This window comes from Scyliorhinus torazame, chromosome 1 (assembly GCF_047496885.1).
Source record: "Scyliorhinus torazame isolate Kashiwa2021f chromosome 1, sScyTor2.1, whole genome shotgun sequence".
Classification (NCBI taxonomy): domain Eukaryota; kingdom Metazoa; phylum Chordata; class Chondrichthyes; order Carcharhiniformes; family Scyliorhinidae; genus Scyliorhinus; species Scyliorhinus torazame.
In genome coordinates this window covers 256,367,031-256,384,157 of record NC_092707.1, presented here as the reverse complement: position 1 = coordinate 256,384,157, position 17,127 = coordinate 256,367,031, and the positions used below count along the sequence as shown (strand labels likewise).

Sequence of the window (17,127 nt, the reverse complement as noted above, 5' to 3'; positions counted from 1 at the left end):
AATAATATAGTGAACTAACAACAACAAAGACTAAAAAGAAAAACAAATAGCAAAAACACAGAATAGTGCTCCCCCCCCCCCCCCCCGCGTTGCTGCTGCTGTCATTTCTATCTTTTCCTTATCGTTCCGCGAGATAGTCAAGGAACGGTTGCCACCGCCTGGAGAACCCCTGAGCCGATCCTCTCAACGCAAATTTTATTCGTTCCAATCTTATGAACCCTGCCATGTCGTTTACCCAGGCCTCCACGACTGGGGGTTTCGCTTCCTTCCACATGAGTAGAATCCTACGCCGGGCTACTAGGGACGCAAAGGCCAAAATATCGGCCTCTTTCGCCTCCTGCACTCCCGGCTCTTCTGCAACCCCAAATATAGCTAACCCCCAGCCTGGCTTGACCCGGACCTTCACCACCTTTGAGATTACCCTTGCCACGCCCCCCCCAGAACTCATGCAGTGCCGGACACGACCAGAACATGTGTGTGTGGTTCGCCGAGCTTCCCGAGCACCTCCCACACCTGTCCTCCACCCCAAAAAATCTGATCAGCCTCGCTCCCGTCATATGTGCTCTATGTAGGACCTTAAAAGGACCTGGCACACGAGGACGAGGAATTTACCCTACTTAGGGCGTCCGCCCATAGCCCCTCCTCAATCTCTTCCCCAGCTCTTCTTCCCATTTTCCCTTCAGCTCCTCTATCATCGCCTCCCCCTCGTCCCTCATCTCCCGGTATATTTTGGACACTTTGCCCTCTCCAACCCATGCCCCCGAAATCACTCTATCTTGGATCCCCTGCGTCGGGAGCTGCGGAAATTCCCTCACCTGTTGCCTCGCAAATGCCCTCACTTGCATATACCGGAAGGCGTTCCCCGGGGACAACTTATATTTTTCTTCTAGCGCTCCCAGACTTGCAAACGTCCCGTCTTACTTGCACCTTTCATGACCTCAGGGTGACCCTAAAATGCTTTATAGTCGATGAAGTACTCTGAAGTGTAGGCACTGTTGTAATATAGGAAACATAGGATCTAATTTACCTACACAGCAAGCTCCCACAAACAGCAATGTAATAATTACCAGATGGTTTGTTTTAGTCTAATTGATTGAGGGGTAAATTGGCCAGGACACCACAGATAACTCCCTGCTCTTCTTCAAAATAGTGTCACAGAAAATGTTTTACATCCACCTCAGAGAATAGTCAGGGGGCGGGATTCTCCAATAATGGGGCTATGTCCCCACTCCAGCGTCGAATCACTCTGGCCTTTTCTGAAGAAAGTCCAGAGCGATTCTCCTACCTGCAGAGGGCTAGCAGGGTCCCAGAGTAGTCCTCGCACCTCCGGCTGCCGATACGGGGCCCTGAACTTCCGGTCGGGGGTCCACGCATGCGCACGGCGGCGGCCTGCGTCAGCCGCCCTGTGTGACATGGCGGACCCACACCATGGACCGTTACCAAAAAGATAGGCCCTCCTCCCCCAAGATCACGAGCGCCCGCGGATCGTTGGCCCCCGATCGATAGCCTGGCCGCCTGTGAGGCCCCCCCCCCGGTTAAGGATCCCCCTGCCCCCCACCAGGGCGTCCGTGGAGCAAGTCCACAGCCTCCACACCGAGGTCCCGACGGGTCGGACCATGAGAGACCCACGCTTTCGGGAACTCGGCCAATTTACGTCGGAGAATCGCTGCGGGGGCCTCTGTCAATGGCACCCGACCCGCGTAGACCGCCTGCGCGTGACGGGAGCGGGGTCACGCCGGATTGTGGAGTTAACGACCATTCTCTGCCCCCACGCCGATCGCCATTTCGGTGCAGAGAATCCGCCCAGGGTCTCAGTTTAATGTCTCATCCATAAGACTGTCAGTGCAGCACTCTCAGAACCTCATTAGACTGTCAGCTCAAGTATCGGGAGTGATACTGAAGCTCTCAACCTTCTGACTCAGAGGCGGAAGTGGTACCAACTGACTGACACCAAGGCAGATTTTCTAGTCTCCCAGTCTCTGATCCTGTGCCACTGAAAGATTTCCCTTTAAATTACAAGCCAGAATAAGTTTACTGACATGAATTGAATTCCTGTTAAAGCTCCAGCTGATTCCATATCCAGGTAGGTTCTATCAAATGTCTGTTCCACTATCCTGTGAGCGAAGTGGGTTTTCTAGCCTTTAAACCTTGTTTGAGGAATGTGAATTCTGGACTCATGTTCTTTAGCCACGGCTCCGGCATCCAAATTAAACAGTGAGTTTGGTTGAATCTTATCTTTACCTGTATCATGTTCCACAATGTTTTTTTCCAACACAGAAGAGTTTCTTCATAACATAGTTCCCAGAGGTCTAGTCACTCTTCTGTGAACCCTTCCTAATAAGTCTCAGATTTTTGGCACATATTTCTCTTATTCTCGGTGTAAAACTTAACTCCTGTTAGTAAGCCTTTGCTTCGGAGAAGAGCACTGCAAATTTATACATACAATATCTGGTATTGCAGTTTTCCTGAAGGCTCAAACAGAAACTCACTGTTTTAAAATTCATGGCACATGTCACAAGCACTCATGTTGTCTCGGATTTCAAAAGATGGAAAATGAAACATTCTATGTGGCATTCACTATAAACTACAAAAGCGAGTTATTAAAATAACAGGTAAGTAGTAGCACAAGATAATAATTAGCTTGCACTCTTCAACAGAGCGTTTAGCTCATTTTCTCCTCGGGCACAGACACAAACGACTTGATACTTCCAAACCCAAACTGGTGTCTATACTGTAAGTTTTATACATGGGCATTTGCAATGGCACAAGAACAGTTTCAAATGAGCTAAAATACATTAATTTTCAATTCCTCTCTGGCCACTAGAGAGGTGCCGAAGGACAGCCAATGTGGTACCATTATTCCAAGAAGGGAGGAAGGGATAAACCAGGAAACTACAGGTCCGTCAGTCTATTCTCATTGGTGGGGAAACTACTGGAAACAAGTCTGAGAGACAGAATTAATCTGCATTTGGAGAGGCAGGGATTAATCAAGAACAGTCAGCACGGTTTCATGTCTGACCAACTTGGTTGAGTTTTTCGAAGAGGTGACCAGGTGTGTAGATAAGTGCAATGCATTTGACGTAATCTACTGGGACTTCAGCAAGGCTTTTGATAAAGTCCCACATGGGTGACTGTTAGCGAAGATATGAACCCATGGGATCCAAGGACATTTGGCAAATTGGATCCAGAATTGGCTGATTGGCAACAGGCAGCCTGGACGAGGAGTGTTTTCCCGATTGTAAACCTGTATCCAGTGGGGTCCCACAGGGATCAGTGTTGGTGACCTTGCTGTTTGTGGTTTATATAAGTGATTTAGACTTGAATGTAGGAGGGTTGATCAGTAAGTTCACAGATGATACAAGATATGGTGGGGTAATAAATAGTGAGGAGGATAGTCTTAGATTACAGGAGGATATAGGCAGGTTGGTCAGATGGGCTGATCAGCGGCAAATGTAATTTAAACTGGATAAGTGTGAGGTGATGCACTTGAGCAGGACAAACAAGGCAGGGGAATACATGATGATTGGCGGGACCCCGGGAAGCACCGAGGGTCAGAGGGACCTTGATGTGCATGTACACCAGTCCCTTAAAGGTGCAGGGCAGGTGGGTAAAGTCATCAAGAAGGCTTATGGTATACATGCCTTTATTAGCCGAGGCATAGAGTTTAAGAGCAGGGAGTTATGCTGGAACTGTATACAATGCTGGGAGTATTGTGTGCAGTTCTGGAATCCAATTATAGAAGGGATGTGATAGCACTGGAAAGGGTGCAGAGGAGATTTACCAGCATGTTACCTGGGCTGGAGAGTCTTAGTCATGAAGAGAGATTGGATAGACTGGGATTGTTTTCCTTCGGGCAGAGGAGACTGAGGGGGAAACATGATTGAGATGTATTAAATTATCAGGGGCATAGATAGAGTGTACAGGAAGAAACATTTCCCCTTGGTGGAAGGATCAAAGACCAGGGGGCATAGATTTAAGATAAGGGCAGGAGGTTTTCCAGAAGAAAAAACCTTTTCACCCGGAGGGTGGTGGGAGTGTGGAACTCACTGCCTGAAAGGGTGGTGGAGGCAGAGACCCTCATAACATTGAAGAAATATTTAGATGTGCACGTGATGCCAAGGCATACAAGGCTATGGGCCTGCAAAATGGGATTAGAATAGTTAGGTGTTTTTTTTTGACTGGCACAGACACGATAGACCGAAGCACCTTTTCTGTGCTGTAGACCTCTATAACTCCAGGAGATAATTTGTGAACAGGAACCCCTCCACCTGGGATATGACTCACCTAAAGAAAGTGGATATTATATGTAAGGCTAGTAAAATGATATAGATACAGTAACAGATTTTTACAGCCCTGCTAATTTGTAATTATTCATATCAAACACACAGAATATAAAAGAAGATGCATTTATTTGAACATGGCTTCTGTTACAACCTTATTGAGCAACGAGGGTGGAAATTCAAGAAATTCATCAGTTCTGGTTTTTAGTTCTGCTTTCAAGCAACTGTTCTGATGCGTCAGTAATTCTTCCTCCTGTTCCAGGCATTTTAAATGCTGCTTATTCTAAACTTTTGATGCTTGAACTTCACCAAGTTTTAAGTAAAGGTTTTTCTTTGTTGAATGATCATCATTTAAGCATTTCAAGTCCTCCTTCTGTAAGTGACATTCTAGCCTATCAGTTCTGTTTTTTCCTTTACAAACTCATCTGTCACACGCGAAAGTTGGTTCTTTACACTGATCAGGATTTTTTTGCAGAGCATTATTCCTCTATGCTTTCCTTCAAGCTCACATTCTGTAATTGCACTCCTGCAACTCTTCACACTTTCGTGTGGGACGTTCTACTTACTCTTGCCATTCTAAATTCTTAATTTTCATCTCTTAATATAGCTCTTTGGAAACAATGTTTTCCCAAGTTTTCTTCCAAATGTTCAATCATTTTCTTTAGCTGACATCTCTTTCTTGCATCTCTTGGCTTCCTTCTGGAATATAGAACATTCCAGAGTCTTTTCTGCTAGAATCTTCATCAGTTCCTTCAGAGTGACATTAAATTCATTTTACTTCAATTTGTAATTTTCCAGAAGAACAAACTTTGATCTGAAGGATCCTGTAGTGTATGAAGGTCCTTTAGTAGGTTTTCCTTTTTACTGTTAAGTGCAATTACTTCGTCTTGAGTTTTATTAACAGAGTCTCATTGATTTTATTCTGTATCCCTGCATTCTGCTGTTCAAGGCAGTTTTTATTTCTTCATTCTGTTGAAAGATCATGCACCGTTTTTGAATTTGATCTTGAAGGATAGTCAGATGTTCTTTCAATGGTTTATTTTCCTGTTCAGACCTTGCTTTCTCACTCTGTGCTTCAGTGCATTGCTTTGTTACTACTGATGACTCCAACACAGTGTTTTCAGGAGTAATATTCAACTTTTAAACTCACATTTCCCAGGGGCTTGTACTGGTTCCTCAAAGATTCTTTCCAGGTCACAACATTTTAAAGCATTTTCTGCCTGCTGTACCTGGCTGTAATTTCTGATTGAGTTTTCCCAACACTCGCTTTGATTTTCTAATAGAGTTCAGAGTTGTTATTTCCTGCAGTTACCTTTGTGATGCCTCAGCAATTTATTTGTTCAGATCTTGAGCAGTTTGGTTCAGTGAAGACTTCAGTTTATCATGCATTTTCAAAGGTATATACTCAGCTTGAATTTTGTGTTTCAAATCTTCCAATTCAGCTTTGATGCAAATATTTTCCAACCTTATTTAATTTTCCTTTTGCAGGATGTGTGTATTTTGGGCTTCATCAAATTGATTTCTTTCATTCAGTCAGTTGCTTGCTCTGTGCTGCCACCTACTGTTACAGTTTGGGTAATATGTCAGGCTTCCCAAATATATATTTTTGAAACTTATGGAAAGTTATTTGCCTCTCTGGTGCCTGGTGCGGTTTGCTCGGATGTCTTTTTTTTTCTTTCATCGCTTTATAATCCCTCGTTTTAAACTCCGTGCACTCCACAGCTTGAAGATTAAAATATTTATCAAAGGCTTTCAATATTTCATCAAAGCTGCTTGAAGATTCATCAATGCCTTGCATTAGGTTCACTTCTTCCTCACGTTCACCAAGCCAGTTCCAAAAGCTATTAACCTGACTTTTTCTGACTTTCTTAGACCTGATGTACTCCTGCAACCTAAAAATTCTCTTCTCCAAGACGCCCAAATTTGGGGTCTTGTTTGGCCCTTACTTTAGCCCAAGTTGGTTTGGTAGTTTTAATATACAGCTGGTTTGTGATGCAGAACAAGGCCAGCAGCGCGGGTTTAATTCCCGTACCAGCTTCCTGAACAGGCACCGGAATGTGGCAACTAGGGGCTTTTCACAGTAACTTCATACTTGTGACAATAAAAGATTATTATTATATACGATCAATGCCTGTTTTTTCATAACAAGCGAGTACCATCATTTTTTTCCTTCCAAGATGACTCTTCAGTAACCATTATTTTTCTTCTGTTGTTCTTCCCACACTGATCGGATTTCGGCGGACTCCTGTTGCGCTAATGGGACCGTTTAATTAAACATATTCTCTTGGCAAGAAACCTTTAAAACAAGAAGCCCTGCCCATCTCGTGCATTTTTAAATTAAAGAACATATACCAGAAGGTGATTTTTAAGCGCTGGCCTTCAGTTTTTAAACTTTCTTTTCATTCATTTGAGTCACACGTTATGGTGCCGGCTGTGGACTTGTTGCTGCAGCTTTCTGAATTTCACGATGGTGTCACCATTGACTTGGAGGCAAAGGGATTTCCCGCACTTGTCCATTTTGGCAGAATCCGCTACAGGAGCGACCATGCTCAGCTTGAAAATGTTTTTAATGATGGATGCCTGGAATGGCTGCCTGCAGAGTTCTCTTGTTCAGTATTGATGTTTAAAGTCAGAAATTTGTTGCTTGCCTTTAGCTGGGTTTAAAAAGTTGTGATCTCCTGAGGTAGTCAATTAGTGATTTATAAACTTTTCAGATCGAGCCCAGACTCCATATTTCTTTGACTCTCAGAATTATTTATACATATACAGTAAAGGGGACGGCCTCCATGTTTACTGGTACACAAGGCTGTGTCCAACACTCAACTGGTCCTCTTATATCACTGTGTGGGCAGGACTGTAATCAGTCCCACATTGAATTGAAATTGGAAATCGCTTATTGTCACAAGTAGGCTTCAAATGAAGTTACTAATATAAAATAAAAACAGAAAATGCTGCAAAAACTTAAGCCTGGCTGCATCTGTGGAGAGAGAAACAGAGTTAACATTTCAAGTCCATGACTTACGGTGGCGGCCATGAAGTGAGAGGTCGCTTATTTGGTAGCTCCTGCTCGTGGTGGTCTGTTGGGACCTTTCCCCCCCGATTTATGGGGGATTTGACCGGTAAAATTGGAGACTGGTGAGGCAGAGAAGAGGAATATCCCACCAGTTTATGGAGTCGTGGACCTTACGTGATTGTTGGGCAAACAAGGGACTGGAGTCAGCGGCACAGGAAAACATGGCGGAGGTTTGGGAGCCTGGACTGCCAGCCCAGTGGTCAACGGAGCAGCTGGTGAAATTCCTCCAGGAGAGTTTCGCCAAGCAAAGACAGGAGTACCTGGACCCGATTAAGATGGGGATTGATCGGGTGGAGCAAAGGTTGGAAGCCCAGGGACTGCCGATCCTGAAGGTGGAAGAGAAGGTGGCTGAGCACGAGGACCAGCTAACCGCGATGGCAATGGATCTGATGAGGGACCATCAGAAAAGGCTGCAGGAGAAGGTGGAGGATTTGGAGAACAGAATTTGAGGATCGTTGGCCTACCGGAGGGCATCGAGGGATCGGATGCAGGGGCATACGTGGTGCATATGTTTGAGAAGCTGCTTGGTGAAGGTGTGTTTGCCCGACCCCTGGAAGTGGACAGGGCTCATAGAGCGCTTGCGAGGAAGCCGCAGGTGAATGAGCCGCCGAGGGCGATGATGGTGCGAATGCACCGGTTCTTGGATAAGGAACAGATCTTGAGGTGGGCCAGGCAGGGGAGGAGCTGCAAATGGGAAGACAATGAGCTGTGCATTTACCAGGACTTGGGTGCGGAACTGGTCAAAAGAGCGAGCTTTAACAAGGTTAAATCGTCCCTCTTCAGGAAGGGGGTGAAGTTCGGCATGTTGTACCAAGCTCGTTTGTGGGTCACTTACGAGGGCCAAGAACATTATTTTGGATCACCGGATGAGGCGATGAACTTTGTCAAGGACAGGAGACTGGCAGGTGATTGAGGACATTGAACTTGGGGGGGGCGAGTAATTCTGTGCCTGTGCTGCTAAATTTATTTTCTTTTTGAGCTTTGTATGTCGTGTTTTGTATCAAATTTTTTGGTCAGTTGCTCAATTTTGTGCGTGGGTTACTTTGTTCTTATGGGGGCATGGTGGGTGGTATTTTCTTTTTCTTCTTTGTGTTTGTTGGAGATTGTGATGTTTTGCATATGTATGTTCGAGCAGAGGGGCAGGGAGAACAATTGGGGGTAGGATGCTTGGCGCCATGGGCGGGGGCTACCACGCTAGCTGGGCGGGCCAGCTCATCGAAGTGCAGTGGGGGGCGAGCAGATGACTAGTTTGAAATGGGGGGGGGGGGGGGGGGTTGGGATTGTTGTTTAGTTAGTTGGGGGGTGGGAGAGGGGAAATTGTTCTGCTGACAGGGGAGGGACTGGTGTTGGCAAACAAACTGGAGGTCGAGGGGGGGTGAACGCCCGAGGGTGGGCCTGAGGCGGCTTGGGACACGAGCTGGAGGCTATGGGGGGGGGGGGGTCGGGGGCAAGTAGAGGCGGCATCATGTAAGGGCACGAGTTTGGGGGCATTGGTAACAGCTCCTCTGCCGTTCTCGCCGGCCCGGTACTCCACAAGCCCTGTGGTAGTGGCGGCCCTGAGAGTCTGGGGGCAGTGGCAGAAGCATATGGGAGTGGAGGGAGCGTCGGTGTGGGCTTCAATTTGTGGTAATCACCGGTTTGTCCCGAGGAGGCTAGATGGGGGGTTTCGGGGGTGGCCGAGAGCAGGCATTGAGAGGCTGCGGGATTTATTTATTGATGGGAGCTTTCCATGTTTAGAGGATTTGGAGGAGGAGTTTGAATTGCCGGGAGGGAATGGGTTTCGATATCTGCAGATAAGGGATTTTGTACGAAGGCAGGTTGCGACCTTTCCGCTTCTACCGCCACAGGGGATACAGGGCAAGGTTATTTCTAAAATGTGGGTGGGGGAAGGGAAGGTTTCGGATATCTATAAAGAACTCATGGAGTGGGAGGAAACTCAGATAGGTGAGCTAAAGCGTAAATGGGAAGATGAGCTGGGAGGGGAGGTGCTGTGGGAGGATGCTCTGAGCAGAGTCAACACGTCCTCACCATGTGCCAGGCTCAGCCTGATACAATTCAAGGTGGTTCTCTGGGCACACATGACAGTGGCCCGGATACGTTTTTTGGGATAGAGGACAAGCGTGTGAGGTGTGCGGGAGGGCCAGCAAACCATGTCCATATGTTTTGGGCATGCCCGAAGCTTAGGAGATATTGGCAGGGATTTGCTGATGTCATGTCCACGGTACTAAAAACTAGGGTGGCGCCGAGTCCAGAGGTGGCGATTTTCGGAGTGTCGGAAGATCCAGGAGTCCGGGGGACGAGAGAGGCTGACATTTTGGCCTTTGCCTCCTTGGTAGCCCGGAGATGGATCTTATTAGCGTGGAGGGACTCGAAGCCCCCAAAATCAGGGGTTTGGGTTAGTGACATGGCTGGGTTTCTCAGACTTGAGAAAATTAAGTTCGTCCTGAGAGGGTCAACTTTAGGGTTCGTCCGGAGGTGGCAGCCGTTTATCGACTTTTTCGGGGAAAGCTAAACTGTCAGTAGATTCAATAAGAGGGTAGGGGGAAATTATCTTATTTTGTGTTTTGAGCAGGCGGGGACAATGGGAGATAGAGAGATGTGTTACGCACTGAACTTTGTGTACATTTGTATTTGTATTTTTTATTATTATAAAATCATAAATGCCTTAATAAAATGTTTTTTTTAATGTTTCAAGTCCATATCACTTTTCGTCAGAAGAGCTCACTTGTGCCCTATATGTGCCAGAACCTTATACTACAATTACAGCTCAGTTAACAGATCGGAGTCAATTTTACCCCCCCACCCTGCAGCCAGTATCTTCTGAAATCTGTTCATAACTGCGCATGCCATGTCTGTAAATAGGTCCCAAAAACAGCTAATCCATTGAGCCCATCTCCCTTTCCTTTTATGTTATTTTCATTTTCAAATATTTTCCTTTTTAAAAGTTTTTATGGATTCTTTCTCATCACTGTTTCTATGTCCTAAAAACCCTCTATGCAAGGAAATATCTTCCTAACTTTCCCCTTTGTTAATTTGATAATCGTATATTTATGGCCTTGAGTTACCAATTCACCGACACGTGGAAATTGTTTTTCCCCCATTTATCTGATCAGAAACCTTCACAATTTTGAGCAGAATGGAACAAAACTAGCTGAAAATATTGAAGGATATGGGTTGGGAGAAAAAGTGTGGAATTAAGAGTGTTCAGAATATTAGCGGATTATGGGGAGTGAGCAGACGAATGGAATTCGACTTGGTAGATTAATGCGGTATGGAGAGGAAGACGACTGCAATTAAATCTAGGTTGTTTTGTGGCAAAAGCACCAGCATAAAATTGATGGGCTGAATGACTCATTTCAAAGCTGTTTACAGACGACTTCTCTCATATCTGATAATATTCAATTGCTTCTTGGCTTTTTGGCTAGAATGAGTGTGGGGTTGGGCATGGAGTCGGGTGTGGTGCCTGGATCTGGTGTGTCTCTCTTGTGGGGACCATGAATTCAATTAAATTTGAATTGGTTTTTGGAGCAGAGAGGGAGCTGGAATAGGGGTTTGCCCCTGTCCACACTCTGAGCTCTGGCTTTGTAGCTCCGATAAAGTAATTTTTAGAAAATCTGATAATATCCCAGGAAACCACTGCCGCACTTTTTCCACTGTTTTGATATGCACCCATTCTGTCTAGTCCTAATTCGTTGATCCTCTAAACTAGCAATCTTTCAGCTATTTCCTTGGGCGAGATTCTCCGAGGCCACGTTGGCCGCAGAATAGACGTTTACATCGAAACGGCCCGCAATGCTGCTCCAACGCCGGTTTCTGAATCTCCGCACCCCCAAAAATCGCAGCGGGCACCGCACGGCCCGGAGAATCGCGGGAGTTGGCCCAACAAGCAATTCTCCGGGCCCTCAATGATGCTGCGCCCCGGATGGGCCGATGTCCCGATGCCATGGTGCTAACCACAGCTGGCTGACAAGGCATCCAGAGGAGGTAGCGGCGGCGTAGTGGGACCTCGGGCTGGCGAAACAGACACGGCCGTGGCTGCAGCGGGGGGCGGGAGATACAGTCGCGGCGGCCGGAAACCACCTGCCACGACAGGGCAGTGCCAACGCCGCAGACGCCATTACAGTGGCCATGCTGATGGGCACCCACCCCGGTCGCTGTCTCAGCGCGGGCCTCTCACCGGTTGGATGGATGCCGGACCCCTCACAGGGCACCCCACCCCCACCGGCGGGTAGATCCAGGGCCGCGCCCGGTGAGGACAGTGCCATTAAACGGTGGCTCTGGCAGGAGGAACAGGTGACAGGGGTCGGGACACCGAGGGGGCGGGCGGGGATTGGGGGGGGATTGAGCGATGGGAATACCATTGAATGTCAAGGGGCGATGGTTAGATCCTCTCTTCTAGGAGATGATCATTGCCTGGTACTTGTGTGGCAGACATGTAACTTGGCACTTGGCAGCCCAAGCCAGGGTATTGTCCAGGTCTTGCTGCATTTGGACATGGACTGCTTCATTATCTGAGGTTCTATAAGACAGACACCTAATTTTAAAACAGTGCCCCCTGGTTCTGGACTCACCCACAAGAGGAACTATCCTTTCCATATCCCCCTTGCCGAGATTGTTCAGGATCTTATATACTTCAATTAAGACACCCCTCATTCTTATAAACTCCAGTGGAAACAAGCTCATTCTGTCCAACCTATCTTCATAAGACAACCTGCTCATTCCAGGTATTAATCTAGTAAACTGCCTGCAATACATGTGCAGTCTTCTGTAAATAAGGAGACCAAAACTGCACATATGTATCTTCATGTCAATGGATTTACGTTATCCCACCATTTCACTGTTGAAAACCACTCATCTCAAATACCCTCACTTTTAAACATGTTAAGCATTTGACATACTTTCTTCCCAAGAGCAATCTCAATAAACAAACCTACAATTTGTTCCTAACTTTGAGAGAAAGGTGAAAGGTCACTGTCTGTGCGGACTCTGCATGTTCTCCCCGTGTCTGCATGCGTTTCCTCCAGGTGCTCCGGTTTCCTTCCAAAAGTCCCGAAAGACGTGCTGTTCGGTGAATTGGACATTATGAATTCTCCCTCAGTGTACTCGGAACAGGCGCCGGAATGTGGCAACTAGGGAATTTTTCACAGTAACTTCACAGCAGTGTTAATGTAAGCCTACTTGTGACACTAATTATTATTAAGATCCTATTAAGGCAGATTAGAGAGATAGGTGAACGATCCGACGGATTAAGGCAGATTATAAGTGAAACTCAGGTAAAATGCCAGTTTGCTGCACTTGCAGCATGTGGTATTTATAGAAATGAAACAATTGCACTAGTTACAATTTTTAACCAAACATTTGTGCAGGAATGCTATTGTAATTCTCCAACAGTCTAATCAAATAGAAACAGTGGAAAACATTACCTGCACTATGATACACAGCACTAGCATCTTTGAAATAATGTGGTAAAAGTCGCTCCAGTAAAAGTAATACATCTTCCAACTCTTCTAGAATTCCCACAAGCAGGTAATTCTCATTCAGGTTCTCCTTGGCTTTCTGCAGAGCCCACTCTCCTGGATCCCTTTAAAATTGAGAACATTGAATCAAGGCACAAATAGTAACATTGCAAACAGTGTAAGTGCTGATTACTATTGAGTTACTCAATTTGAATGTAAATTAATTGTAATTAACCCACAGAACATTGGTCATGAAATGATAAATATTTATAATTCAATAGATAAGAAAATGAAGACCAGGCAGGCTGTACATTCCAATGTTCCCCATCATGAAAATATTCTTGCAGATAGAAATTTTTCCTCAAGATTTCTATGGGATCCATAGGTTGACATTTTCTACTACAGAAGTTTTAGATCACAAGATCAGTCCAGATGATGGAGAACATTCTGCCAATAGTAGTCGACCTTCTACTGTCATCTAAAGTTTCCTCACCTCCCAGAACAGCATACACCTGCCTCTTGAATGATACAGGTTTTGCTTCCTCTCCCATCCCTAGAACCCATTCTTGGTATTGATCATTGTGTGGTGAGCTGCTTCTTCGTATCAGTCCTGGACTTGATTTTACCAGGTTTATAGCAACATCCTCTTGCCTTGGTCTAACGTCAAATTAAGATCAGGAGTAATGTTTACTATTCCACTTTGATTCACTTCCTTTCAAGACCAGAGAATCAGCTCTCTATGAACCTTTCCCCCATAACTCAGCCCTCCGACATAACTGATCAGCACCCCAGCAGAGCTTGGATATTCTTCTTGAGTCTGTGACGAGGAGTGAACACAGTATTCATGGCATTGTCTGACCAGAGTGATACACCAACTTCAGCATGGTGGCCATAGACTTGTACTCTACTGTACTGGCAGAATTACCCATCATTCTATTTGCTTTGTTGATTTCTTCTCGATAATGACTTAACGTGGTGAGTATTGATTCTATGATCAGTCTCACAAGTTTCCCACCCTCTCCTCCAGCTAACATGACAGCATTCTCCCATTTTTGTTTTGAATATTCCTTAAAACTTATCTGCATTGAATTTTATCTGACAGCTCACTTGTCTCAGTCTTCCTGTAATGCCTCAGAGAATGCAGACTCTGGGAACATAGGAACAAGAGTAGGCCTTTCAACCCCTCCAGCCTATTCCAGTATTGAATGAGATCATGGCAGATCTGTGACATGACACCACATACCATCTTTTGCTCCATATCCTTTAGCACCTTTGGTCAATGATTTGTCAATATCAGATTTAAAATGAACAATTGATCGAACATCAATTGCCCTTGGAGAAAATGTGTTCCAAATTTCCTAACTTCACTCTTGAAAGGCCCCCTCATCCTAGACTTCCCAACCAGTTGAAATAGTTTATCTCCATCAACCCTCTCTGTTTCCCTTAATACCTTGTTAACTTTAATCATATCTCCTTTAATTTTTTTTAATTCCAGAGAATTCAACCCTTGTTTGTCATGGAATGCTTGGAAGTCCAGGTATGAATTTGAATTTAACTAATCTATACTGCACTCCCGTGAAGACAAATACATCATTCCTACTGTGCAATATCTAGAACTGATCACATTATACCAGTTGTGGTCTAACTATAGCTTTGTTTAGCTGTAACACAACTCATATCCTCTTGTATTCTAGTCCAGCATTCCATTAGCCTTTAAAAAAAAAAAATTTAGAGTACCCAATTATTTTTTTCCAATTAGGGGCAATTTAGTATGGCCAATCCACCTACCCTACACATCTTTTTGGGAGTGAGACCCACGCAGACACAGGGAGAATGTGCAAACTCCACACGAAAGTGACCCGGGTCTGGAATCGAACGCGGGTCCTTGGCGCAGTGAAGCAGCAGTGCACTGCACCATCGTGCTGACAGCCATTAGCCCTTTTGACTATCCTCTATATATTTCAGTGACATTTTATACCAGAACCTATCCTTGCAACACTCCACTAAGTACATCTCCCCAGCACGATCTCTCAAGTGTATCGTTCCAGCCTAAACTGACTGACCGAATATGCTAATTGCTTCATTAGTTCCAGCCAATTCCTTATCCAAGTTCAGGCTTTACCCAAGATGCATTGTCTTAAGTTCACAGATCCATTCTGAAGGCACTTTCTCAATAGATTCAAGCTTGTTTGTTCAAAAGGTGTGTAATATAGAAAATGAAAAATAAAGCTGAATTAATCTCACCTGCATTTGGGATGTTGCCCACAAAAATATGGAATAATGTAGAACACCCTAGGGTTGTTGCATTCTGCGTAATTTTCTAAAATGCAATCATTTATGTCCTGCAGAACAAGGAAAAAGATTTAGATAAAGGAAGACAGAATCATAGAATAATACAACACAGGAGTAGGACTTTCAGCCCATCATGTCTGCGCTTTCTCTTGGTAGAGATCCAATTAATCCCATGCTCTTGCTCTTTTACCATAGCCTTGTATTTTTCTTCTTTTCTAATATTTATCCAATTTCTTGAGTGTTACTATCAAATTCAGCAGGCAGTGCATTCTATAACATAACAATTCAATGGGTTTCATAAAACGGTCCCCTTATGTTACCTCTCGTTGATTTGCCAATCAATTTGAATCTATGTCTTGTAGTTACTGACCCATCTGCCACCAGTTACAGTTTCTCCTTAATTACCCTACCAAAATTATTCCTGATTTTGACCAACTCAAATCTTTACTTAACCTTCTATGCATGAAGAAAAATCCCAGCTTCCCCAGTCTCTCCGCTTAACTGAAGACCTTCCAACAAATCTCCTTTGTACACTCATCAAGGCCTTGAGACCGTCCTAAAGTAGGTTGCCCAAAGCTGCACGCAATGCTCCAGCTGAAGCCCGTAAAGAATACATTTGCTAGTATTACTAGTATACTTTGCAAGGTCGATAGAATTTTCAAAGTAAAATGACTGCTAAATTCTGCAAGCTTCCTTTTCGCATGTAAGGGAAGACAAGATTCTCCAGGCCATGGAATGTTTGGCTGTGAGGCCCACTGCTATTAAAGGGAGTTAAAGAAAACAAACAACCGTACTTTGAAGCTTTGTTAAATCAGTATGCTTGTTGGAATGCAAAGCTAATCAGCATGTTCCTTAGTATGAATTAAGTAGTCTGTAAAGATCATTAGACATTAGGACTGGATAACCATAATGAACAGTACTGAAAATAACTGATTGGTAACAAATTAATATGAACAAAGAAGCTCAGAAAGTTAGTTTACAGGATAGAGTTTAGATTTTGAGGTTTGTGGAAAACAGCTGAGGATGAGATCAGGAAAGGAAATGTAAAAGCTTTGTTGTTCAAAGCTAGAAGGTATGTGTGCCAGCTTCAGAACCTTTTTTTAAAACAATATTTTTATTCAAGGCTTTTTACATATATACACAAAAATATCAGAAGACCAAAACATTAACCTAAACATCAACCAAAACAAACAGCCAAATCTCCAACCCACCCGATACCAAACCCCACCACATCCCGCCTTCCCAATTTTAACCCCCTTATTCTCACCCCCCTCCTCCCCAGCACCCCACCTCCCACCGTTGACCCTTCACTCCATCTTGAAGAAACCAATTAATGGTTGCCACCTCCGAGTGAACCTCTCTACTGACACCCGCAAAGCGAACTTGACCTTCTCCAGCCTCAGGAATTCTACCAGGTCACTCACCCGCCTTCGGCCGCTCTCAGTCCCAGCAGCGCAACAAAATCCATCTGCGGGCTGTCAAGGAGGCAAAGGCCAAAACATCTGGACTCCCGGGTCTTCCAACACACTGAAGCACGACACCTCCGGACTCGGGGCCACCCCCACACACAGACTCTCGGGTATAACATCCGAGAACCCCTGCCAGAACCCCCTCAGTTAGCACAGTGGGTAGCACTGTTGCCTCACAGCTCCAGGGTCCCAGGTTCGATTCCGGGCTTGGGTCACTGTCTGTATGGAGTGTGCACGTTCTCCCTGTGTCTGTGTGGGTTTCCTCCGGGTGCTCCGGTTTCCTCCCACAGTCCTGAAAGACGTACTATTAGGTAATTTGGACATTCTGAATTCTCCCTCTGTGTATCTGAACAGGCGCCGGAATGTGGCAACTAAGGGATTTCCACAGTAACTTCATTGCAGTGTTAAAGTAAGCCGACTTGTGACATTAAGGATTATTAATAAAGTTTTGGACAAGCTCAAAACATGTGGCCAATATTTGTGCCCCCCACCACCCCACGCACACATCTGCTTTCCACTCCCGCAAAGAACCTGCTCATTCTCACCACTGTCATGTG

The 17,127-nt window shown here is 45.1% G+C and overlaps 1 protein-coding gene across 4 annotated transcripts in view; it reads right to left on the bottom strand.

Annotated features, from left to right (window-relative positions):
- usta (uronyl 2-sulfotransferase a) overlaps positions 1–17,127 on the bottom strand; it is a 150,211-nt gene that overhangs the window by 23,020 nt on the left and 110,064 nt on the right. The window contains exons 6-8 of one of the 4 annotated variants that reach the window (XM_072504842.1): positions 15,054–15,151; positions 12,777–12,934; positions 3,959–4,284 (exon numbers count right to left, since the gene is read on the bottom strand). In XM_072504842.1, the coding sequence (XP_072360943.1) occupies positions 3,974–4,284; positions 12,777–12,934; positions 15,054–15,151 (567 nt within the window). In that variant the 3' untranslated portion in view covers positions 3,959–3,973. Of the gene's footprint in view, positions 1–3,958; positions 4,285–4,390; positions 7,258–8,628; positions 12,415–12,776; positions 12,935–15,053; positions 15,152–17,127 lie in introns of those variants that run through there. The other 3 variants (XM_072504864.1, XM_072504859.1, XM_072504851.1) reach the window with 3 other exon arrangements.